Source organism: Triticum aestivum, chromosome 3B (genome assembly GCF_018294505.1).
Source record: "Triticum aestivum cultivar Chinese Spring chromosome 3B, IWGSC CS RefSeq v2.1, whole genome shotgun sequence".
NCBI lineage: Eukaryota > Viridiplantae > Streptophyta > Magnoliopsida > Poales > Poaceae > Triticum > Triticum aestivum.
Window position 1 is genome coordinate 748,087,073 of NC_057801.1, and position 25,176 is coordinate 748,112,248.

The window sequence follows — 25,176 nt, forward strand, 5'->3', positions numbered from 1 at the left end:
GCACGACTTGCACGGAACGTGCATGTATCCAAGTTATAGTCCTACTAGGATCAGATATCCTACACGTCTCGGTCATGTAATTAGCTAGCCTGCGTGCAATATATACATGTACCTAGTCCCTGTAATCTGTACGAACGAAAAAGAAAAGCAATACAAAAGAACTACCAGGCTCGAGACGAGCCTGTAGCTAACACCAAAGATCTTCCATCGATCGTTGTTTCGTTTGCCACGTTTACCTGAGGTTCCGCCGAGAGCCAAAGTGAATCGATCGCTAGCTCGCTCACGTACGGAAGCTACGGCAAGGCGTACGTACATACGCAAGTCGCCGGCTAGACACCATCCAGCAGCTTGGCTGCTTGGTTGCTAGCTAGCTAGCTTTGCACGTCGTACGTGTAGTTCCTGGGTGAGTTGATCTACCGTTCAAAAGCCAACATTCTCTATGCCATGTAACGCCCTCTTTGTACTTCAACAAATATATATGCAAATCCTATTTCCTTTGGTTCATTCGGTCAACGATCACCTCAAGCGGTAGCACTAAAACGTACAGTACTTTGCTCCAAATGATAAAAGATCTAACCATTACCTCGCCAACGTAGTGCACACACACAATTCCGTTGTCATGGGCGCGGCGTGCCGCCGCGCGGGCATAAGCTAGTAATACACCATCAATCGGCTGGAATAAGTCAAAACTTGTATACATCAGACTGCTAATGAATCACTGCAAAAGCCGGCTGAAATCTCAAGAATGCAAGCTGTTTGATTGGGCTAAATTGTACATTATTTGGACTATGCTAATGCTGATTCCTGGGTATGGTATACTTCTCCTTTGTCAGTCGATTAATTGAAGACAGAAAAGTAAATAAGATTCATAGGCCGATAATATTTGCCATTTATAGCTCAGCAGAAAATAAAAAAGTTGCCGCGTGAAGAACTCATAGAGTACTAAAACAAAAATGTTCTTATTAAGATGCCAAAGCAACAAACGTCACAAAGAAATAAAGTAAATACACATGTAGTACACATCCCCACCCCCTTCTCCTTGTATGTATTCTGTCTTCGAGACAAAGCTTTACTGTTAGGCTACCCCTCAGTTTTTTGTTCAAAAAATACCAGTTCGTTTTTCACTTTCAGGATATGAGTGACAGGTAGGTAAGTGTCAAAACTCAAAACTTTGATTCCCAATCAGGCAAAATGTTTTCATTCTTAGCTGGTAGTAACTCATGTGCAATGTTGTGGGCATAACCAAATCAGTGAATGAGAAGCATTATCAATTCGAACCCTTAAGGAGAAGCAAACAAAGAATAAACCAGCTTCAACCAGCCTTCTAGAATGTGATCAGTAACTACTGATCAACGTCCATGCAGTGTGTACTCTGGATGTAAATGGCATGCTTGGTGCTGTCATACTTGGTTTCACTTCGACCAAGACGGTTTTCCAAAAATCTAAACTCTGTCTTTTTCTCATCATCACTATCTGTGTTCTTCAGTGTAATCCTATTCTGGTAACACCTCCATCTAAGTAGAAAGTAACTAGCACAAATGCCCGTGCGTTGCAACGGGAGAAAAGTTGATATGTATTCAATTATGTGCAAAACACATCTGTTTTTTTCATGAAAATTGTGCGAGCAAAAAATCTCATATGTTGCAATGGATATTATAAAATAAATTTGAGAGCTTGTTTGGTACTTGGTAGTTTACCTGCCGTCGTGCACAATTCGCTTTGCTCCCTCACCTTTAGTTTGGTGTGAAACTTGTGGCATGCAATATTGATCCTTGAAAACAGAAACTGATACGATTTACATTTACATGTGACACTGACCTATAAAGTTTTCACCGTATTATCGATCAAACATAAGCCACTTTCATATATTGCACAAGCAATTGAGAAATAAAATTATTATTGTATTTGGATCAAAATCTACTACCTTTGCTTCCCAATAAAAAACTTCCTTCTAAATGCATAATTATCACTGCACATGATTCTCAATATGAGCAAATCTTTGTATAAATATATGCAAAACCAAATCACTAAAGTTAGTCACCAAGATACCCGATGCAATTTCAAAGCAGCAAATGAAATATAAATTTGTAGAACTTGCTTAACGGAAGATAATCGGATGCTCCAACATTTGTTCGGCTGCTATGAAACTGGGTCCTTCTATGTCTTGCATATTCCATAACAGGGGCCGTTCTAGCTATGTATCTGTCTTTTTTTTTGAAAAAGGGGCGCAATCCCGGCTTCTGCATCAGAAAGATGCATACGGCCACATTTATTCAAAGCAAATAGGTTCAACAAAGGTCATGTAATCCGAAACAAACGAGCCACCAAACGGCTCACAAAGAGCGGAAAATAAAAGGCACAGCCGGCAGGTTAAATAAAGATAGGAAAACTAATTGCCTATCCTATTACATGACCGCCATCCAAACCGGCTGAATATAGCCCGAGCTACCATCTCCCATCGGGTAGATCCAGTAACCAAATGCTCCCTGGCCTCCGTCAGAGTAAGTAGCGACCACATACGGATCAACGTAGTAGCTCGGAAGATAACCTGCAAAAAAAGAGTATTTGTTGTTCTGTTAAAAACCAACTCATTCCTGCAGTTCCAGACTGCCCAAAGTAAAGCACATACTCCTAGACGAATGTGTCTTGCTGTTTGGGTCTCTATCCCATCTAGCCACGTCCCAAATAACATGTTGATATTATTCAGAGGAGTAATATTAAAAGCAATGTGAGCAGTCCGCCAAAGAACCTTCGCCATGGGACAATCAAGAAAGAGGTGTTTGATGGTCTCGTCGCGATCACAAAAACTACATCTCATAGAACCGGTCCAATTGCACTTTGTCAAATTGTCCTTAGTTAAAATGACTTGTTTATGTACAAACCACATAAACACTTTAACCCTCAAAGGGACTTTGACATTCCAAACATGTTTGGAACTAGGAATAGGGCTAGAATTGATCACATCTAAATACATAGATTTAACCATGAACTCTCCATTCCTGGTTAATTTCCAGCTCAACGAATCTGGCCGTTGAGAAAGCTACACATCCATCAGTCTTCTCACCAAATCGAGCCAGGCTTCCCAACGTGCTCCGACAAGTGTTCTCCTAAATTGGATATTGAGGGGAGTGGACCGAAGCACGGTAGCAACAAGAGCGTCTCTGCGTTGCACGATGCTATAAAGAGAAGGATACTGAAGCACGAGAGGTGTTTCCCCTAGCTATGTATCCTCCCAGAATCTCGTGGAAGTACCGTTTCCGACAATAAACTTTTTTCTGTTGAAAAAGACTGATTTAACTCTCATCAGCCCTTTCCAAAAAGGTGAGTCCGTCGGCCTCATTGTCACCTGTGACAAAGTTTTGGATTGAAGGTACTTGTTACGCAGAATCTGCGCCCATGTGGCCTCCGACTCTACAGATAACTTGTACGACCACTTGCTGAGAAGACATCTATTTTTCACCTCAAGATTTTCGATACCTAGACCTCCTTGGTCTTTTGGTCGACAAATAATATCCCATTTAGTGAGTCGATACTTCCTTTTTAAGTCATCACTCTGCCAGAAGAAACGGGATCGATTGAAGTCCAGTCTTTTCCGAACTCCAACTGGTATCTCAAAAAACGACAAAAGAAACATAGGTATGCTCGTGAGAACCGGATTAATAAGAATTAGCCGGGGCCCATACGACATCAGCTTGCCCTTGCAGCAACTTAGTTTCTTCTCGAATCGATCCTCAATACACTTTCATTCTCTATTTGTTAGCTTACGATGGTGAATTGGTATACCCAAGTCACGTCAGCACTGGCTACCGGGTGCTATGCATGCATGTGGTCCTGGGTTACCGCTCGCGTACGTCTCAAGTACACACGCACCAGCCACGTCAGCTTAGGGCCTACTGCAAGCTTATCAAGTAGCTCGTCGGCGTAAAAAATCTTCAATCCCTAACCTTAGATTTTGCCCCATTCCGATCTCACCATGGGTAGCTACAGAGTGACCGATAGCAAGTTCTACATCGACGGTGCCGTTGTCGTCGGCTACACCCCTTTGCTCGCAGCCGATGGCGTTAGCCATAGCTTGACTCTAGGTCCTCTCCGCAGGAGGCATGGCGGAGGGGCGAGCCCTGTCTATGTCCGGATGTGCTCCTAGCGTGCACGCCCGCCAATGGATGCACTCGTGGCGCACTACCGTGGGCATGCGCTGCTGTGCTGGCGACGGTGGTCGGAGATGGCAAACGCCGGCGCAGTTCTGGGTGCCACTGAGAAGCGGTGCGGCGTCCCACCGTCTGTGCTACGTATGCCCAATGCATGACCAGTGGCTGATTTTGTCGGTGCCGGAGAAGCGCAGCCATGTTATCGAGGACTTAAGTACGTGTAGGCTCACATTCACCCCTGCTTGCTTTGGGCATGGTTGATGGCAGTGGCGAGTTCTGAACTTGGGCATATCCTTGTTACGTTAACGTAAGTGCTATGTATGTCCGGTTAGTGAACTTGGCTATCAGCTACTCCCTCCGTTCGGTAATAGATGACCCCGTCGTATTTTTTGCGAAACAGTCCTTCTATTTTTTCCGACCAATCCCGCGGTCCTCCGCTCCCGACATAGAACTCCGTCGCTCACCATTCTTGCTCGCCCGCTCGCCGTCTTGGCTCTCCGACGCCGCCCCCCACCGCCTTCCTCCCTCCCCCGCCCCACGCCGCCTTCCTCCCCCGAACCACGCTGCGATGCTGCCGGCTCGTCCCCCTCCTCGTTCCCCACCGTCTCAAGCTTCAATTTTTGCCACATCGCCGGTGGTTGATCTGCCGGCAGAATTGCGGGCGGCGGCCTGGAGCGGCAGTACGCAAGCTCTGACTCCATACCGAGCCAGCCGGCACACCCGCCAAGGAGCTCCGCCAGCCGCTGCCCTAGCGCCCGCGGCCGTCAATGCGTGGTCGGGCGCCGCGTCGATGTTGCCGCTGCTCGGCGCCGCCGTCGCCGACTCGTGGCTCGGCCGGTACCGCACCATCGTCGCCTCCTTCGTTATCTACATCACGGTCAGCCTAGCCACCTCTCACCTCTGGAATCCCTTTCTCCATTCTCAAGTATACTGTTCAGTTAACCTCTCTGTAGTCTGTAGGCGCCATAAGATTGGATCAAAGCATTAGTCTTTTTTGTCCTGCACAAATCCCGCTTGCCAGTAGTCATTGGATCAAAGCATTAGTCATTTCTCTGTAGTCTGTACTCCCATCTGCCACTTGCGTGCGACTTGAGATCGCACAAATCCCGCACAGATGGCGCACAGATTTGGGCACTAGGCTGCATCTTCAGAAACATGCAGCTATTCTTTGCCGTATCTTGGTTCAGTCCTCTGTTTCTGCTAGATTTTTTGTTCTCCACTTGTGTGTACACTGAAGGGAAAATTCAGAACCTGAGCTCTCTCTGAAGAAGGGGATGCAGTTACCAGTTAACTGAATTTCTTCTTTTCTGGTGGTCTGACATGTGTGTTTGTTTATTTCTCTTGCTCTCTTGGCTGCTCCAGTGGCACAAAGGCGAGCTACCTTGGCGTGCAGAAGAGGCCCCCGTCCCTTGCCTTGTGCCCGGCGACCAACAACTGCGTGTCGACGTCCGAGAGGATAAGCAATTCCAATCACTACGCTCCCCCATGGTAACCATCTGTGTTCAGTTCTTTCACCATTGATCATGAACCACATTATATGATAAATTCAGTGAGTAAGAAATTGCAGAGTCCCAAATATGACAAAAAGGACATCTGCATTTTCTAAAAACAATTTAGTTGCAATACAATGTCAATTACCTGAAGCAGCACATTCGGATTTAGTTGCAATACAATGTCAATAGTTGCAATACAAGGTCAGTTAGTTGCTTCATTTGTTATTATTATTATTACCACTGATGTGTTTCTAGAAGAAACAATTATTACTCCTAATTCATGCTCACACAACCACTTCATGCTCATACAATCATACAAGTTGAACCACATAGTTATTGACACAGAGATTGCCATGTTGCTAATAAAAAAATTGCATCATCCTTTCCTTTCATATACAGTAATCAAATCTGTTGGAGTTTACACACAATCTGTGCTCGTATCCTATGCTCTTCCTGGTCATCAACAATGGAAATGATTGTGTTGGAGTTTACACACAATGTGAAATTTAACACATTACTGGCCTGCAAACTGCTTCCATTATCCTGCTGAACACAACCTTTGCAGGGACGCACGGAATTGCTCCTTTCCCTTTCTCTGCTTCTTTTCCTTTCTTTGCTTGGAGGGCGCTGCTGCTCTTCTTTCTCTTTCTCTGCTTCGAAGGTGGTGGTGCTGCTGCTACTGCTTGTAGAGTACTGCTGCTTGGAGGATGTTGCTGGTCTTCTTTCCCTTTCTTTGCTTGGAGGGCGCTGCTGCTCTTCTTTCTCTTTCTCTGCTTCGAAGGTGGTGGTGGTGCTGCTACTGCTTGTAGAGTACTGCTGCTTGGAGGATGTTGCTGGTCTTCTTTCCCTTTCTCTGCTTGGAAGGTGCTGCTGCTCCTCTTTCTCTTTCTCTGCTTCAAAGGTGCTGCTGCTGCTGCTGCTGCCTCGAGGTCTGCTGCTGCTATAAGTGCTAAGGTTTGCTCAACTAGCTCAACGTTTAAAGAGAGAGCGATAGGAAGCCTTCCTTCTTGCTGCCGGCGCTCTTTTTGCATGTGAGGAATCTTGTAGCCTATCCCTCCTTTTTCTCTCATAATCTCTCTCATGCATGATTGCAGTGTCACGAAGCTTCGAGCTAACGTGTTGACATCATAGTTTTGATATTCTTCCTCCACGCCTTCTATCAATTCCCTTATGCTTTGAGGTGCTCTGCAATCGGTATGCGACTGGAGAGACCTGAAGAAGCAAAGATCAAGAATATTCAGGTCGGGGCTATTTGGAGGTTGCTGGATCAACTTGATATCCAGACCGGTCTGTTCTACGGCCCGTCGAAAAACCTCGTCACTAGGCTTAAGATGCGGTGTAGCATTATCTTGCTGGATAAAGATGGTCCGTTCTTCATCTTCATCGGGCCACAGGTCATGGATAGCTGGAATCAGTTTCTCACACATATAGAGCCTCATTACATCTCTTGTAACTTTCAATGATTTGAGTTCAAGTGTCCCTCTTTCTCTATTTTCACTCCTTCTTTGAGCCGGAGACTCTGTGACAAAGGCCCAAATGCCTATCTTTCCATCAAACGTGACGACACCAACATTGCCATATCTTGGTTTAGCCACGGCCGCAAGAAACATCACCTTCGCGATGCTATCCTTATGATGCAAGGTGCGTAAGGGATCAGGTTCTTCGGGAAGCAGCAAGTAGCCGTTCTCCTCCTGTGTCAGATTGAACCATTTCTCATCCATATAAACTATGTCGTCTAATTCCCGGAAAAGAGGCCAAGGAGTTCTCAGCCAATTCTCATCAGCCATAGAAATGCAAAATCTCAATCTCTCTATCTCGTTGGCTGGCTTTATCGTGGGCCTCAGTTTGTTAGTGTTGCGCCTCAACTCACCCAACACGAACCTTGCGTGTAAGGTCGTGCAGCTTACACCCAGAGACCTTGCTAGACTTCGAAATGTCCTCCGCCTATTCAGTGGGATTGTCGCCATCCTCGACAGGTCCAGATCTTTCGGCTTACGGCCGACTCTTCTTTTCTTTTGGTTCGAGACATCAACTTCCTCCCCTCGTGCAATTTGGCGATTTGCTCTTCATATTCTGCTAACAGTGCTTAGGCTTGTTTTCAGTACGTCGGCAACGAGCTTCTTGTCTGTTTTCACTACTTGTCCATCTTTGTTCTTGATTACTTTGAGAGCAAAATAAACACCAAATCTCTCCTTATTTGTCAGTTCTCTGCTTTTTGGATGCTGAGCACCTTCAAGTTGTACTTCTTCTTCTTGAGGAAACAAATTCAGATCTGGCACTTGTTCTTCTTGAGGATTCCAATTCAGATCTGATACTTGTTCTTGAGGAATGAAATGTAAATCTGGTTCTTCTTGTTCTTCTTGAGGAGTCCAATTCATATCTTGTTCTTCTTGAGGAAACAAATTCAGATCTGGCACTTGTTCTTCTTGAGGATTCCAATTCAGATCTGATACTTGTTCTTGAGGAATGAAATGTAAATCTGGTTCTTCTTGTTCTTCTTGAGGAGTCCAATTCATATCTTGTTCTTCTTGAGGAAGCCAATTCAGATCTGGTACTTGTTCTTCTTGAGGATTCCAATTCAGATCTGGTACTTGTTCTTGAGGAATGAAATGTAAATCTAGTTCTTCTTGAGGAGTCCAATTCATATCTTGTTCTTGTTCTTCTTGAGGAAGCCAATTTAAATCTGGTTCTTCTTGTTCTTCTGGTTCTTCAAGTTCCCAATCATCATCTTGCCGAGGACTCATGTTGAGATCAACACCAAACATCATCATAGTGGGGGCGATGACACAACCTGAGCTCACTGTGACACGTAAGTTGAAAAGCAGAGTCAAAAACTGTGATAAACATTAGGCATTCATCCAGTTTATCTTTACTTTAGTTTGTGCAAATAAAGAATGAAAATAATAATTGAGGATTATTACAAAGACAGAAATGTGTTGAAAATGGAGTACGCAATTAAAATTCTTGCATTGCATGTTAATTTGTTTATCCTCTGACTTTTTAAGATTATTGCTTTGCTTCATGATTTCTGGTATGCCTCACTTGTTTCAAAACATGCACATGTTAAGACCGATAGACTGAAATATGTTGCCTCACTTGCTAATTTGTTATACGTGAGCTGAGAGACTGAGAGATAATCACAAGAGATTCAGTTTTATTTTTCGTTCTAGTAGCCTACTTGGTGCTTTTGTATAGGCAGCCCTAATGTATCAACTGTAGAAATGTCAGTTCAGTGTGTAATATGAATCTTTTTTGCCTTTATAAATTGCAGAAGAAGAAAGGTAAATTTCAGCATTCTAGCTTTCTTGCTGGGGGAGCTACATCTGCTGCTAGGAAACTGGTTGCTCAAAATGGGACTCTGAAGGTATGCAATTCTTATCTGCAAACAGCTCTTACACCAGTTTTATCAGGCAACATGCTGACACAACCTGAACTTTATTGTTGGCAGGCTATTTGGCCTCACAGTGGCCACTATCGCCCCACAGAGGAGAACTTCCAGGAGTTTAAAAGCTTCCTCAATGACAACTTGGTTGATCTCACTGATGCACCTGAAGAAACTGGCTCTCTTCAGACAACTCAAGTCATTCAAACAACATCTACAGAGACAGAAAAACGTGAGGAACCAGTGGTGGCGCGCGAGAAGATCCTTCAGAGGAGATGGTGGTAGCAGCTGCACCCCTGTGGTAGCATCAGCATCTACAGAAGAACCAGTGGTAGCATCAACATCAACATCAACATCTACAGATCGTTCAGAGGATCAACATCTATAGAAGAACCTGTGGTAGCAGCTGCACCCCTGTGGCCACGAACCTTGCCGTGGAGATGCAGGGACACCTTCCCACGCTACAGCAAGGAGGAGAGGAAGATGGAGCCGCGGCGGAAGATGGAGCTGCGGCGCCTGAGCCTGGCAGCGGCGGAAGATGGAATCGCGGCGCCTGAGCCTGGCAGCGGCGTGAGATGGAGCCACGGCGCCTGAGCCTGGCAGCGGCGGAAGATGGAGCCACGGCGCCTGAGCCTGGCAGAGGCAGAAGATGGAGCCGCGGCGCCTGATCCTGGCAGCGGCGGAGACGGAGCTCGATGTGCTGGAGTCACCGGCGCTATCTTGCTGCCGGAGACGGAGCTCGAGGTACTCGGAGGTGGGGAGCTCGAGGTGCTGGGTGCGGGAGCTCGAGGAGCTGACGCCGGCGACGGGGTCCTAGTGCTAGGGATGGAGCTCGAGGTTCTGGCCGGCGGGAGATCGAGGTTCTGGCCGGCGGACGGAGGTTCCGCGCGGTGGATCGCGACGAGCGGACGGAGAACTGGGTACTGGATTGTAATGATTTCAAATTTCGGAAGGGCCTTATTGTAAAATTGATTTGTTCACGATTCCGCCTCCCCTGGAGTCATCTATTACCGAACGGAGGGAGTATTTGGTAAATTATATCTGTAGTTCCTTTGTTAGTTATGTAACCTCAGGCGTGCATTGAGAACTATGATAATGTCAGTGGTTGTGTTGCAAGGTTCTGTAATATCAAGTGTTGTCCTGATCGACCCTTTGTGTACACGCACGTGAAGTTCACTTTGTACAGTACCTTTTTTTAGGAAACTTTTGTACAGTACCTGAAGCAATAATTTGGCCATACATGTGATTCAATCTATCATGTTTTTTAAGTTATAATATCTCAGCCTTAAACTCGGATGACATGAAATCATTTGAGAACTTATGTGCCTTTTGCATTCTGTTGTAACCAGCGCAAATATATCCGATGGCTATAATTCCATTCCATTCCTGGCCTTCTTAATTTATTCTCTCACACCCCCCCATCAATGGCCATGTAAAATTCTTTTCCTTCCTGGCTTATTCATTCCATATATTTACTTTCCTTCCTGGCTTATTCATGCCATATGCAAGATCTCTCCCATCTTTTTTAATTCCTTTCTTTTCTGGTGCATGGCCTTGTCTCTCCCTTCCTTTAATTCCTTTCCTCCGTGGTTCATGGCACCGAATGACTATATTTTCTTTCTTTCATAACTCAGGAAACCTTCCTTTCCTCGTGCTCCTCCAGGCGGCTTATCGGTTTCAACTCGGAAACATATAAAAGTTGGTAGAACTTGGTCGAAAGGAGCGAGGTGGGACTATTTATAGCGAAACGACCTGTTTCCTATCACATACTGTAACATAGCTGAGTTGGCTCCCATGATCTATACAGTTTTTTTTTAGACAACCCATGATCTATACATTTTTTTTGGGACAAACCCATGGTCTATACATGACAGCGAGGTTTGGAGTTCGAGTCCCCCATGGGCCTATATTTTGTCACTGCTCCTCCGGTGGACTAAAGCAGGCCCAAGTTTGCCATCGTGCTACCACGGAGACAAAAACGAACTGTTTTGTTAGTACCACATTGGTTAATACCAAAACATAATCGTAAAAGCGTATTACGACTGGGCGAAAGCTTATTGTGACGGTGAACCCAAGGAGTCAATGCATGCTTTTATTATTATTACTAGTACAAATGCCCGTGCGTTGCACCGGGTGAAAAAAAGCCGCAAAACCTGCTTTATGCGCCATTTTTATATCCAATTTTAATAAACATCAATAATAAGGTTACATTGATTATTGCTTTCTATAGGATGAAGTTTGGACATGAAGAAGCAACTTAGCATTCTTTGTCTGATGGAAGAGTAGTTTTGGATGGAATAGTTGTCCATCAGTTTCATTTTTTACTTTTTGAGAAAATGCAAAATTTCTTATTCTTAATAAAATTCACAAAAATTGGGACACTTTTAAGTAAAGCTAACGTTTTTTACTGAAATTGGAGCATTTTTTAGGAACTTTTTTTTGAACAGATGTCTTTTTTGAAAAAGAAATTTTGATTATTTTAAGTTTGTGTACATTTTAAAATGAAAATATTTTTTAAGAAAAATTGGATCTTTTTTGGGAATTTTGAACCTTTTCAAAAGTGTCTACTTTTTTTAAAGTGTAAACATATGTAAAACTGTGAACATTTATTAACTATTTTACTATGTTGAATTTGTCTACAGATAGTTGGTTGTTTGCTTGGGAAGAGTTTAGCCTTTTTCTTAAAAAATATTGCTAGAAAATTAATACTATAAAATTTTAAGCAATAAAAACTTCATAAAACACTGAAATAGTTGTGCAATGAAGCTATGGTTACATGTGTATCCATATTCTTTTTTTTTAAAACAAAGAAGGTGGCTGGCTCCCGACCTTATATTTCAAAAGAGGCTAAAGCCTGTATCCATATTCTAATACACAGATAACTACCATTGACACACATAAGCTTGTGGCAATCCATAATCTCTCCAATACATGCATCCTCCAAAATAATTTTTATGCATGAAAGCTAGTAACAGCTTTTGGATGATTCCCTTCAATTAATCAACCTCTTAACACAGCTGGGCTCAAAGACTCAAAGTTGGCCATGGTGATCGTGCCCCCTGCGCAACAATTAATAAAAACGAACTGATTTCAGATAAGCTAATTTAGAGGATGTACTGTTGACAACTCAATTTAGATAAACTGATTTCAGATACTTGGATCATAACCCCAAATGTTTCCCCTCGAAACTGTAAGCATAAAACCGGATCCAAGTGCACCACAAAATTAGCTCGTTTTCTCAACATCAAGCTAAAATTTCAGAATCAAATTGCCATAAAATATTTCAGAATTGAAAACACCCGGAGTACAATGGATACAGATATATGTCCACGGTCCAACATTAATGATCCAACTCAATTTAAGGTGTATTGGAATTAGTGAGCGCTGCTTGTGGATGCAACTCAAACGAAGGCATAATATATATTTGGAAGCTTACGCCAGTCTGAGCTTGACCTTCTACCATGAACTGTCCTGAAACCCACTCGCGCGCACACTGCGCCAGGAAGTTCTCCATCGTCCCCGCTCGCATACTGCGTTAGGAAGTTCTCCATCGTCCATGGCCCCTGGGCGGTTGCAGAACAACTCCGCCATCACATCCCGCAACTGGCTGCAATCGGAAGAACGGCGAGGGTCTCCTCATCGTTGATCTCTCTGTATCCACCAGCCGCACCAACAGGTGAGCGGGCACATGATACCCTGCTTCCAGATTAGTTTAAGCCAGAGAAACCAAAGCTGGGGTAGTAAGTTCAGAGCAAAAATATAACGGTCAGACAAGAACATGAGAGAATAACAAATAAGTGATGTAGTGGACATGTAATTTTCTGACATAGTAACATCACAACAAAAACTGTGGGTATTACCTCGCACAAATTGCAATACCAGAAGGAAACATCTCAGCTGGACCAATAAAATTTTGATAACAGTGTGCACTCAGTTGCACATTAAGTGGCTCATGACATACGTAGAATACTTCGGGTTTCATCATTTCAGAAAAAGAAGATTATTTAATCATAGGTACTGATGTATGGTTACCATAGAAATGTATTAGCTTTCACATCAGGAAGGACTCTGCTACTAACAGTTCATTAATCCCTAAAACAGTGTTGTATATAGCTTCATTTTCAAAATGTGACTGGTTCCCTGCAAAGAACTCATGCACGCTTCCATCCAGTTCAATGAAAGAGCAACCAAGCTGCTTGGTCTTTCTGCTACTGTATATTCCTGTCCTTACTTTATTTGCATCAACCCACCTTGATGTGGTAGCATAGACAGTTGTTTGGCTCCAATACTTGGATCTTTTCTGCTACATATACTCTGCAAGTCCCACCTCTCCACAGGCTCTGCAGGCAAACAACAACGACCGCCACATTACCACATCAGGAGCGATGGGCATAGGCCGACAGGCTCGGCGTCGTCACCCAAATAGCAGGAAGGCGCAACCTTTTATCGCAGGATGGCCTTCATGGAGAACTGACCCAAAGATGATGTTGTAGATCTTATGAATGGGTGCCCACCACAAGTCTAGTACTCCACCATCTGCAGCCGCCGCGAGCCCTCCATCACTGGTCACACGCCCTACCGTAAAACGCTGCACACTACTGCCTGCAACGCTGCTAGACCCATAGCCTGCAGGCCACCATCATCGTCGCCACTAACCCGGGTCTTGACTTTGACCCTGCCCTTTTAATCAAGTTCATAGTTCCTAGATCTTTGGGTCTGAATGTGATGGCAATCTGCATCATGGTGAATATAATGACTTTGACCCTGCCCTGCTTGTTGCTTTTAGTGAACTCGGTGCGCTTGCCATTGGCGATATAAATACTATTGAGCCACATCTCATACTGGAAATATAATGAGCCCCACATTAATTTTTATCTGGAAATAGATATATAGATGCGAAACAAAATTCTGCACTTGGTTGCTCTACTTTTAAAAGATTTTAATCCAGATTGACCAAAATCAATACCATTGCAAAGCTTGTGACAACGACTGCAATATTCAAGTTGGGAACATGTATAAATATGAACCAATTAGTCCCAGATCTCAATGTAAACTGCTGCCTTTATTTTCAAAATACCAACTGCATCTAGTGTGTGCGATTTCTTCCAATCTACACATCAAACTATCATCTTAGGTATAATCTAGATGTTACCTTTGAAACGTAGCTGGTCAATTTGACTTCAACTTGAGAACTCCGATGAATATTTTTCCTACTGGATGCCTGCTTCTTTGTTTGGCAATGCACGCACACATCATCCTGAACCAACATCGCTCGGAGCCAGCTCCAGCTCAACCCGCACCACACTAATGCAATCCCAGCAAGGGCCTCCCTCCTCCCCCAACATCGGCTCCCATAGCTGAGGGATGGCATGTTCCAACACAACGATTCGAGTTTAATGGCAGGGTGGTCCGGCCATGGACATGAACCCATTGCTCCCCACCACCGTGACGCAGTCCCTCCACCCGCTGCTGGAGCACACTCCAGTCTCCAACTCCGACGCACCATCCTCGTCGCGTTGCCCGTCCCCGGCATTCTCCTAGAAGGACTGCCTCATCTTCAGGCCCCACCACCCGCCGCCGCCGCCCTCGCCTTCTCCCCGCCCCCCGCCGCACCACTACTGCCGGGACTTCGATCCAAATCAGAGGCACGGGAGCAGTGGTGGAGGCAAAGGGCGGCCGCGTGGACAGCGGTGGGGGCGGAGGCAAAGGGCGGCCGCGTGGACAGCGGTGGGGGCGGAGGCAAAGGGCGGCGGCGCTGACGGCGGTGGTGCTGGAGGCAAATGGCGGCGCGCGCGGACGGCGGTGTTGGCGGAGGCAAAGGGCGGCGGTGGTGCCGGAGGCAAAGGGAGGCGCGCGCGGACGGCGGTGGTGCCGGACGCAAAGGAAGGCGCGCACAGACGGCGGTGGTGGCGGAGGCAAAGGGCAGCGGCGCGCGTGGTCGTGCTACTGGATAGGATGAAGAAAGGATCGCGGGTTGAATACTAAAAAGTGTAGGGGCTTTTTTTTTAAATGAAACGTTTTCTCTGTGTGCCACTAAAATAGGGACTGCGGGTTGATTTCCTGTAAACCGAGGGGCGTTTTTGCAAAACAACCATGACGGACGACAGAAACCCAATTCTCTTTATTATTAGGTAAAGATAAAGATAAAGACTAGCACATATGCCCGTGCGTTGCAACGGGTGCAACATAATGTTTAGAAAACAGAAAAGTAATTTATTAGCACTCAAATGTTACAACAGGTGTTCACTTGGCGATGGAATTGGGTGTTGAAAAACTTAGTCTCAAGACAAACAATCAAGGTGTTGCACCTGCTTTCCAATCAAGAGATCAAAACCGTTCAAGGTTTAGCCCTCTTATAGAAGAGATCAAGGAGTTGTTTGCTGGTGTGAATGAGAACCGGGTGATCTGGTCGAGGCGACCGGCAAACAAAGCGACTGGTATTCTTGTGAGCGAAGATTGTGTTAATAAGTTGTGAAAAACTTGGTTTAATGTATACCGATTTTCTATCCACGACGTATCCACAACGTATTTTGGACGAAATGGTCGTGAACTAAAGAATAAATAAAGTAGTGATTACCCTAAAAATAGTAAAACAAAATTAAAGTACGAACAAGAATTCATGCATCAAATGTTACGAACTAAGAAGGTTTGAATTACTTGAATTGAGGGTCTTCGTCAAAAGGAAGGATTCAAGCCAATACTTAACAACACTTTATATGAGCATTGGGATCAAAAGGCTAATCTGGGTTAATATTTGGTGCATAGCTCAGCTTGAGTACATCCTCACTACATCATCGGTTCACTTTTGTGGTAACCCAAAATATATTAATAGTCTTATTAAATTACATCGGAACTGTGTTTTAGTCACTCAGTAAATCCGTTTATTTGCGTCTGTTGTAACAAACAAACGAACAAATTTACCGTCAGAAAAACATCATAAGCAAGCACTATGCAACACGATCTTCCTCTCTCTTTTTCATCTGCAAAGTACTCAATATAGTGCGCCTCTGGTTCAGCTCCAATAGTAGCAGTACCAACACCGAGGATCATCATCATAAAATTAAAAAAATCACCACAACTCTCTTCTCACTCTGATCTCTCTCAACCCCATTGATCCATCTTATAAGCAGCATCAAACAACCTACTCCATCTCATCTCATCGAACAATAGCATAGGACAAAAGAATCTCATCTCATCTCTCTCTGTGTCTCCATCTGACTACATGCACGAACAGCTAGTTGTCACAAAAATCTGTATCTCTCTCATCTCTCTCCCCGTCCCGAGCCCGTCTCCAGCATCGGGCCGTGCCGCGCCGCTCCTGCCATGCTCCAGCGCCGTGCTGCAATAGGAAAGCAATTATATTTTACACTAAAAATCTTTGATTTCTTTCCACCACACATGTACCTATCCTATCCTCTGATTCCTATGCTCCTGTAACCACCGATACTCTCTCTCTCTCTCTCTCTCTCTCTTCATTAGTTTTGCTTAAGCATCCAAGAAAATTAGAGCACAAGAGCAGCAGTAGCCGTTCCGTGTGATGGCTGATGCAGTGGCGCTGAACTCCACGGGCCACGGTGCAGCTGAGCTAGGACCGACGGGTCAAGCTCAGCGAGTCATGGTGCAAATTGCAGCCCACGGGAGGACCAGCGCACGCACGGCTGGGTGCAGGCAGGCACAAGCAGAGCATGCATGGCCACCGACGCGCAGCACACACGGCCACCGGCTTCCCCGCCACGAACAACCTTGTCCAGGAGGTCCGCAACCTTGATCTCCTTCCCAACGCAAGGACTCGGCCGAATTCACCCTGAAGCCCTCGCCATCATCCTCCAACTCCAAGTCCGAGTATCGTCGTTCGTCGTCGATTACCTTGCCGTTGCTGCTTCCCCGACCTCACCGACCTCGCGCGTCGGGTTCACCGTGAGTCCCCGTAGGATTTCCCTTTGTTTCCCCCCTCTGATTAGGACCTGCAGCTGACGCCATGGTTACTGCCACCTCGCCATGGCTGATCCTCTCCGTCCGGACCAAGCTCTGACGGTGGTGCGCAGGAGCAAGAGGCAACGGGCGCGCGAGTAGCCGGGGCGGCAGCGCAGTCGAGAGAGAGGAGGAGGCATGAGGTACGCGGAGGCAGCCTGTGGTGTGCCGAGACGGTCGGGAAGAAGGGTGCCGTCACGCACGGCGCGCTCGGCTCAGAGCTCCGCTAGGCAGGAGGGGCACCGACGTTTGATAAAATTCACACTGGGATTGATCTCGGCGTACGCATCCTTGTCCGCTTCTCCTCTACTCGCCTCTTTCTGGGAACCGATATTTATTGGAGGGTAGCAAAGGCGGCGAGGAAGGTGAAGTTTGACTCGAACTCATGTTCTACACGGATAATTTCTGACCAAAGTGCATCTAATCAAAACTATTGATTGATTTTTGGAAGCTTATAGACTTTTACGGTATCGATCACATACCAAAGAGGCTGGGTGATGCCACGTGCGATGGCCAGCCCTGTGCGTTTTAAATTCGAATTGAAAGCGTAAATTAACGGGAAGAAGCGTATTATGACGGTGAACCCGAGAAAGTCAATCCGTGCTTTATTATTAGGGAAAGACTAGCAAAAGTGCCCGTGCGTTGCAACGGGAGAAATAAATTATCACCCCTAGCGCCCCCATCTCTATTACCACTTCTTTTCTTCGTCATCATTGTCGGTAATGATGTCCACTACACGGTGAACATTCCACCTAAGCTTGGAACCAATAAAGAATTGCATCACCTGCATGGACAGAACAACAAACGGTCGCGTTTGAGATCCCGGCCACATGACTCAGATCTGCACAATCAAATACTTATGCATTATGTTTATGCTATCTTGGATTTACATCATAATAGTTTAGTATCAATCCGTGAAGGATACAAACAAAAACTAAATTCAATTTTATTTTAAAATGATCAACACTTTTTTGTAGGGTAACACGATCAACGCCAAAAACACCGGAGGTTGTGAGTTTATTCCAGTAATTGTCAACTATTTTTTGCCTCATCTCCTAAAAGGGGTGGTGGGTTTGATTTGTTGGGTCAGGTCGCACGGACATGTTAGGAGGGCATCGTTTTGTCTACTGGTCGAACGTTACGCGGGCGAACGTGGCAGAGGTCAAGTGGCCCAAGACAGACGATTGGTAGAATAGCCTAGCTCAGTATGAGGAAACACCATGGACATACGAAATGGGAGGACCAATAATATTATACCTCCATTTATATATTAAAAATAGTATATATGCCTCTGGGTTAGAACGGTAGAAACAATTGACATAAATTTAGTGAGGATTGTATGTGCAAACATCATGTTCAATGTGCTACAAATTTGGCGCAAATTCAGTAAAGATTATAAGAGCAAGGAAAACATAATGGAAGAAAAAAATGACATGAATTTAGTGAGGATTAAAAAATGCCACGCCATTTTTACTCATAAGATGGCATGGCAACCTACCACTGATTCCCTCGCACCTCCTGTTAATTAGTTTTTCTTTCTCTTTCTTTCCTTATATCATGATGCCCATATAATTACCGTCCATTTCCTTCCTCTCTCTTTCTCCTTCCTTCTTTATTTCTCATGCAATTATTTTTTTTCCTTTTTTGCTAGGCCTGCTAATTACTCCTGCGATTAATATGGCGCCCAGATAATTACCATCAATTTTCTTCCTTCTTTATTTCTTATTCAATACATATTACCTTTCTTGCCGGCTCTACAACCATCTTCCTTCTTTATTTCTCATGTAAAGAATGTCTATTTCCTTTCTTTATTTCTTTGCTTAATTTCCAAAGCAGCTTCTTGATGCCTGACAACCTAAAAAAGGTATATAAACTGGTAAAAATTAATGTAAAATAGTAAGGTGGGACTATTTGATAAGTAAAAAAATATGGAAAACAACTTCCAACCTGGTCCCTTGTCCATCCAGTGGGCCGTAGCACTCGCACATGTCCATCACGACCGTGCCCATTTATCTCGGCCCAAGTACGCCTGTCTTTATTCTTAACGTTACATACGCCCTAATTAGCAAGCGTAGGAGCCTAGCAAAAGGGCCCGTGGGAGACCAGGGATCAAATCCCAGCGGCGCCACCATTTTTTTCTATAATTTCATTCAATTCAAACGACGGTGAACCAGCCTACGACGGACGCAATTGAGCATGCATGCAGGCCCAGTACGAGAAAACAAAAAACCAGACGCAGCTAAACAGATATAACGAAAAATTAGTACCACCTCGAATATGTTTTAAATTCAAACTGAAAACGTAAAATCACGGGAAGAAGCATATTGTGACGGTGAACCCGACAAAGTCAATCCGTGCTTTATTATTATTAGGGAGAGACTAGCAAAAGGGCCCGTGCGTTGCAACGGGAGAAAGAAAACCATAATGTCCAATGATGATGACCCCATTTTGTTCACATCTCATCGCATGATTTTAAAAATTTGTTCACAAATGCATGAAACTGTTTCTTTTTTCTAAATTATTTCACAAATCGAAGCAATGTGCACATTTTCAAAATAATATTGTGGTTGTCAAAAAAATTGGTAATTCAAAGAATTATTCTGAAATTCAAGCAAAGTATTTTTAAAAAGCATACTATAATATTTCAATCCACCCCAGCAGTTAATTCTTCAAAATTCATGCCAGTATATAGTCACAAACGTTCAGAAGCATTACGTTAACTACATACCTTCAATCATTCATGAACATTTTTATGAATTTGGAAATATTTTTAAAAATCAAGAACATTTTACTATTTACAAACAATTTTAAAAATTGTGAACATTATTTTATATTGGAAAATTTCCCGTGCGTTGCAATGGGAGATCAAAACTCAAGTGAACTGTCCTCAATAGACGCGCAATTCACCGATTCTCCATTACCTCGTTTTCTCCAAAAAAAAGCATCACGCCCGCAAGAACTTCCAACCGGCCGAATCCCAGGTCAGTCATGGTGGCAAATAATCGAAGCACGGATCGATGGTGATGCTGCTCAGTCGGAAAAGCATGCCTTCTATCTTATCTTACACGCTAGTATTTACACTAATACGATTTCAAAAAAATTGAAAAAAATATTTACACTAATACAATAATACCGACGTAAGTCCCCTTTAAAACTCATGAATAGAAAAAAAAAAGGAAACCAGGTGTAAAGCATATACGACTGAAAAAACACGAAAAAAATTGCAAGCACAAACTAATAGCTCGACCAAACACTGAAACACAAACCACACCTGTCATTCAACCATGCATGATATGAGAAGAGCAGCCGGTGGTGGAGCCCGTGTGAGGCAGGCATGTTCTTTGCCAATCTTGATGCCGCATGCATGGAAAGTGTTGCCGCTCCCGACGCCGTCCTTTTACCCCGGGCACGAAGTGCAGCTCGAGCCACTCGAGCCATAGAACGCTGTCTTACCCACAATCTCCTCTTCTAAATACCAAGTAGAGCTTGCAATCATGTTTTTATGATGCAGCGTGTCCCCACACAATTTCCTCTTCCTTTAATGACCAGCCCACAATCATCTTCCTTTAATTACAATCAAGCTTGCCCACAAATCCCCGGCTTCCACGTTGGTGCAAGCTGCACACACACGTATTTAAACTGGTACTATTGAATCTATTGGAGCGAGGTGGTACTAAGACACAAAAACAAACTTGTTCGGTTGGTTGTAGCCCAATATATTGCAGGAGAGGTCGTAAAGTCGATCCTTCGTACAGACAAAACACGCGCTAATATTTTATCACCTCCTAGTGTAGGTGGGCCGGCGGCCATGCGAGAGAAAAAAGGCTACACGCTTTGGGCCTGTAGGCTTGTCTTACATGCAGGTTATATAGATAGATTAGTATCACCTCGAATATTGTTTTAAATTTAAACTGAAAGCGTAAAATCACGGGAAGAAGCGTATTGTGACGGTAAACGCACGGAGTCAATCCGTACTTTATTATTAAGGGAAAGATTAGGGAAAGATAACTCACAAGTTCTTTCCTTCGCTTCCAGCGGAAGGATGAGTGGAGACGGTTCCAAAACCTCATTCCCAAAAATGACGCTTTGATTTGCATTACAGCCTTAAAATTTGCCTCCTCTTCATCCGTCCAAGAAAGCGCTATCTTCTCGCCCATATGGTCGAATCCCCCACCCGTAGAATGCAGAACCGAGTTCACGTCTCGGCTGAAGTCGCCTTTCTGCAACATGAAACCTGACACATTCCTGTGATCTCAAAACGTTGCAGCTGCAGATATCTTCTCTGCCTTTGCCAATAAGGTCACAGTACATTGGCGCTATTTTGTTCTCATTTTCCAGAGGCTAGAGTTTTGTGCCCAACCATTTCAAGGATCCTGGATCGCCGTTATTTTCAGGCAGAATACCGGTCCCCTGGCGCAGATCGTGATAATTGGAGCCCGCTGGTACTTTATATTCCTCTGCTGAGTTGTAAAATGGCAACCATCAGAAGAGTTTAGCTGCGTCTTGCACTCACGCTTCCATTGCCCATTCAAATTGCTCTACAACCACTGAGGATCCATTCATATTTTCACCAGTTGTTGTTAGTTTATTACTACCTGAACCAGTATGTTGAATCAGAAGTTGAAGCTTTTTACTGCATTACTCCCTCCGTTCGGAATTACTCGTCCAAAAAATGAATGTATCTAGATGTATTTTAGTTGTAGATACATCCATTTTTGTGACAAGTAATTCCGAACGGAGGGAGCAGATACTAGCAGTGGTACTAGACTACTAGTGGTACTACTGCAGCACTTGCAGCCCATTTCCTGCGCCAGCAGTAAAAAAAAGAAAAAGTTAAGCGACATGAGTGAGAAATGTATCCAGTTAAGGAGTAAAGTTTTAAGCAAAGCTTTTCATGTGAGTCACACCAACCATCATCGAATGTTTCTTATGAACGGCATGCCATCGGCGTCGTGCACGGAAGGTGACATCTATATCATTAGAGGGTAGTTGTCCGCAATAACAATTGAGTACTGTCGAAGAGTGTTTCTCGCCTCCCATATAGAACCACAGAATGTGCGAACTAGCGGAACGTCTTGCCTAGCTCAGGCCGATGGGTTCGTGTTAAATAGATGGGGCGCACCTCCCGTGATAGCGCATACATGTGGTTGAGATTACAATCTTGTAGATCAAGAAAGGAGATAGATATAAGAGGTTACATGAGATAAACACAACACCCTAACAACCTAACTATCTCCTATGCCGCATATCTCTAGGCTGGATGCGCCCGTCATGTATACGTGACATGTTGACATGTTTAACACCCTCTCTTAATCACAATTTCATTAAGTTGAGATTATACTTGAAGTTCTCAAAGCTCTTGATAGGCAGTGCCTTTGTGAATCCATCTGCAATTTGATCTCTGGAATGCACAAAACGAATATCAAGTTGCTTTTGAGCAACTCTCTCTCTAACAAAGTGAAAATCTATCTCAATGCTCTTGATAGGTGGTACCAAGGTTATCACATCACAGACATGGAGCTTGTTTACTCATTATACCAAGCTCCTTTAGCATGGACTGTACCCATATAATTTCAGCTGTGGCATTTGCCAAAGCCTTATACACTGCCTCAGTACTAGACCTAAAAACCGTGGCTCGTTTTCAAGCACACCATGATATCAAGTTAGGTCCAAAAAAAATAGCAAAACCACCAGTTGAGCATCTATCCTCAAGACATCCTGCCCAATCAGAATTAGAGAAAGCATCGACAAGAGTAGAAGATGATTTGCTGAAGTTTAGACCCGTGCTTAATGTATTTTTGACATATCTAACTATCTGTTTGGCAGCAGTCAAATGGACAGTTGTAGGTGCATGAACGAACTGACATACTTTGTTAACAGCAAAAGAAATATCATGTCTGGTGAGAGTGAGACATTGAAGTGCTCCTACCAAACTCCAGTATTTGGTGTTGTCCTCTTGATTCAAGAGGCTTCCTTCTGTGAGAGATAATTTTTCTGAGCTGGATAGTGGAGTAGGTGTAGGTTTACAGCTGTGCAAGCCAGCCTTTCTTACCAAGTCAGTTGCATACTTTTCTTGAGAGAGATGAAGTCCATCTTTGTGTCTCTTTACTTCAATATCCCAAAAAAATAATGCAAGTCTCCAAGGTCCTTCAAGGCAAAATCTGCACTCAAATCTTTCAAGAGTCATGTGATGGCTTCATCAGATGAGCTCGTTACAATGATATCATCAACATATATTAGAAAAAATATGCATCTGTTGGACTTGTTGCAGATCAATAGAGAGGTGTCAGATTTTGAAGAAACAAAACCAAGTGTTTGCATTTCGTGACAGAGACGGGAGTACCATGCGCCTGTTTCAATCCATAAAGTGCCTTGTCCAATTTGCAGACATAAGAGGGAGCACTTTTATTTTCAAATCCAGGAGGTTGTTTCATATGTATCTCCTCTTCCAGAACACCATAAGAAACACGTTCTGTACATCAAGCTGTCTGAGACTCCATTCCCTCAAAACAACAATAGACAAAACAAGACGGATGGTGGCAGCTTTAACAACTGGACTAAAGGTGTCCTCATAGTCTATGCCATACCGTTGTTTAAAAGCCTTTGCAACAAGCCTAGCTTTGTAGTGATCAATGGTTCCATCAGATTTCCTTTTGATTCTGAATACCCACTTGAAATCAGTTAAATTTTTACCTTGTTGTGGAGGAACCAAGTGTCAAGTTTTATTTTTCTTAAGTGCCATGTATTCTTAATTCATGGCTTTCTTCCACTTTTCATCACCAAGTGCCTCCTCAAGTGTATGTGGTTCACCTGGTTCACCTGTAGAACAAACCATACCATATTTGGTTATGTGTTTACAATTAACAGGATGTATTACCCCATGTTGTAGTCTTGTACGGCGTGACGATGCAACAGCCGGATCAACATCAGCAGAGGATCCTGGAACAGGGCTCCTGAAGCGGAATCTGCTACAGGTGGATATTCTGTGGCAGCTTGTGCTGGCGCAGCATATCCAGTTGGCGCGGAAGATCTCGGCGAGGGGGTCTCATCATTGGCTGATGATGGCATATCCGCCTCGAGCCGTACGCCGATCGGGCGCGTGGTCGCGCCGGATCGTGCGCCCGTCGAGCGCGTGGGCGCGCTGGAGAACGCGCCGGATCGTGCGTCAGCCCTGGGCCCCTGCGCCAGTTGGGCGAACCGGGTCGCGCCGCTTGTAGTAGAGCAGCTGGTCGCGGAACCGCGCTCCGTCCAAGTGAGTGGCGCGTTGCCGCGTGTCGAGCGAAGATTGGCGCATGGAAGGACACGGGCCGCCACCGCTAGAGGAAGGCCGCGTGTCGCGCGCTGGGCTGGAGACAGCGACACGGTTAGCGGGCGCTGTTGCTGGCGCACCTGCCGCCAAGGTTCCCGAGGAGGATTGGCGTGCTGCTGCTGCAGAACAGATCCCGAGGAGGATTTGCCTCCCAGATTCGGGCACATAAAATATGAGTCTGTTGGCACGTTTTTCACCAGTTTCATCATTTTCTTTGTTGTTTTCTCCTGTAGCATCATCAGAACACTCACGGACATCCATTAGTAGTAGGATTAGTCAATGATTGATCATCACAATTTGGCCCCCTTGATTAATGCTGGTGAGATGAGAGGGTAGGAGAACACTTTCTTCTCAAAGGAGAGCACCGGCGTTTGGATGCAGATCAGTGAATGGGAATTTCGTTTCATCAAAAACGACGTCACGAGATATATAGACGCGACCAGTGGATACATGTAGGCACTTCACACCTTTGTGTTGAGGACTATACCCTAGGAAGACACATTGCTTAGAACGGAGCATGAGTTTGCGATTATTGTATGGACCAAGATTGGGCCAACAAGCAGACCCAAAAACACGAAGGGTTTTGTAGTCTGGTTTTGTGTGGAGGAGTCTTTCCACCGGAGTTTCATTGTCGATGACTCAACTAGGAAGCATATTGATGATATGAACAGTGGTGACAAAAGCCTCATCCCAAAACTTGAGAGGCATGGATGCCCCTGCCAAGAGGGCTAGCCCAACTTCGACTATGTGTCTATGCTTGCGTTCAGCAGAGCCATTCTGTTGATGAGCGTGAGGACACGAAACATGGTGTGATATGCCAAGTGTTTGGAAGAAGGAGTTTAATTTTTCATACTCCCCTCCCCAATCAGATCG

The 25,176-nt window shown here is 44.6% G+C and overlaps 2 protein-coding genes and 1 long non-coding RNA gene across 3 annotated transcripts; 1 reads left to right on the plus strand and 2 right to left on the minus strand.

Annotated features, from left to right (window-relative positions):
* Positions 1-4,515: 4,515 nt before the first annotated feature.
* Positions 4,516-10,144, plus strand: LOC123072167 (uncharacterized). Its single transcript, XM_044495726.1, has 4 exons — positions 4,516-5,025; positions 5,511-5,636; positions 8,913-9,005; positions 9,090-10,144. Exons 1-4 carry the CDS (start codon positions 4,717-4,719, stop codon positions 9,306-9,308), a joined length of 747 nt encoding a protein of 248 aa, XP_044351661.1. The 5' UTR covers positions 4,516-4,716; the 3' UTR covers positions 9,309-10,144.
* On the minus strand, positions 6,133-8,467 carry LOC123072166 (uncharacterized). Its single transcript, XM_044495725.1, has 2 exons — positions 6,369-8,467; positions 6,133-6,248 (listed from the first exon to the last, which is right to left on the minus strand). The coding sequence occupies exons 1-2, from the start codon at positions 7,606-7,608 to the stop codon at positions 6,148-6,150; spliced, it is 1,341 nt and encodes a 446-aa protein (XP_044351660.1). The 5' UTR covers positions 7,609-8,467; the 3' UTR covers positions 6,133-6,147.
* Positions 10,145-12,291: 2,147 nt separating the features above from the next.
* On the minus strand, positions 12,292-14,990 carry LOC123072168 (uncharacterized). Its single transcript, XR_006434878.1, has 2 exons — positions 14,176-14,990; positions 12,292-13,864 (listed from the first exon to the last, which is right to left on the minus strand). It is a non-coding gene; the product is annotated as an uncharacterized lncRNA (long non-coding RNA).
* Positions 14,991-25,176: the final 10,186 nt, after the last annotated feature.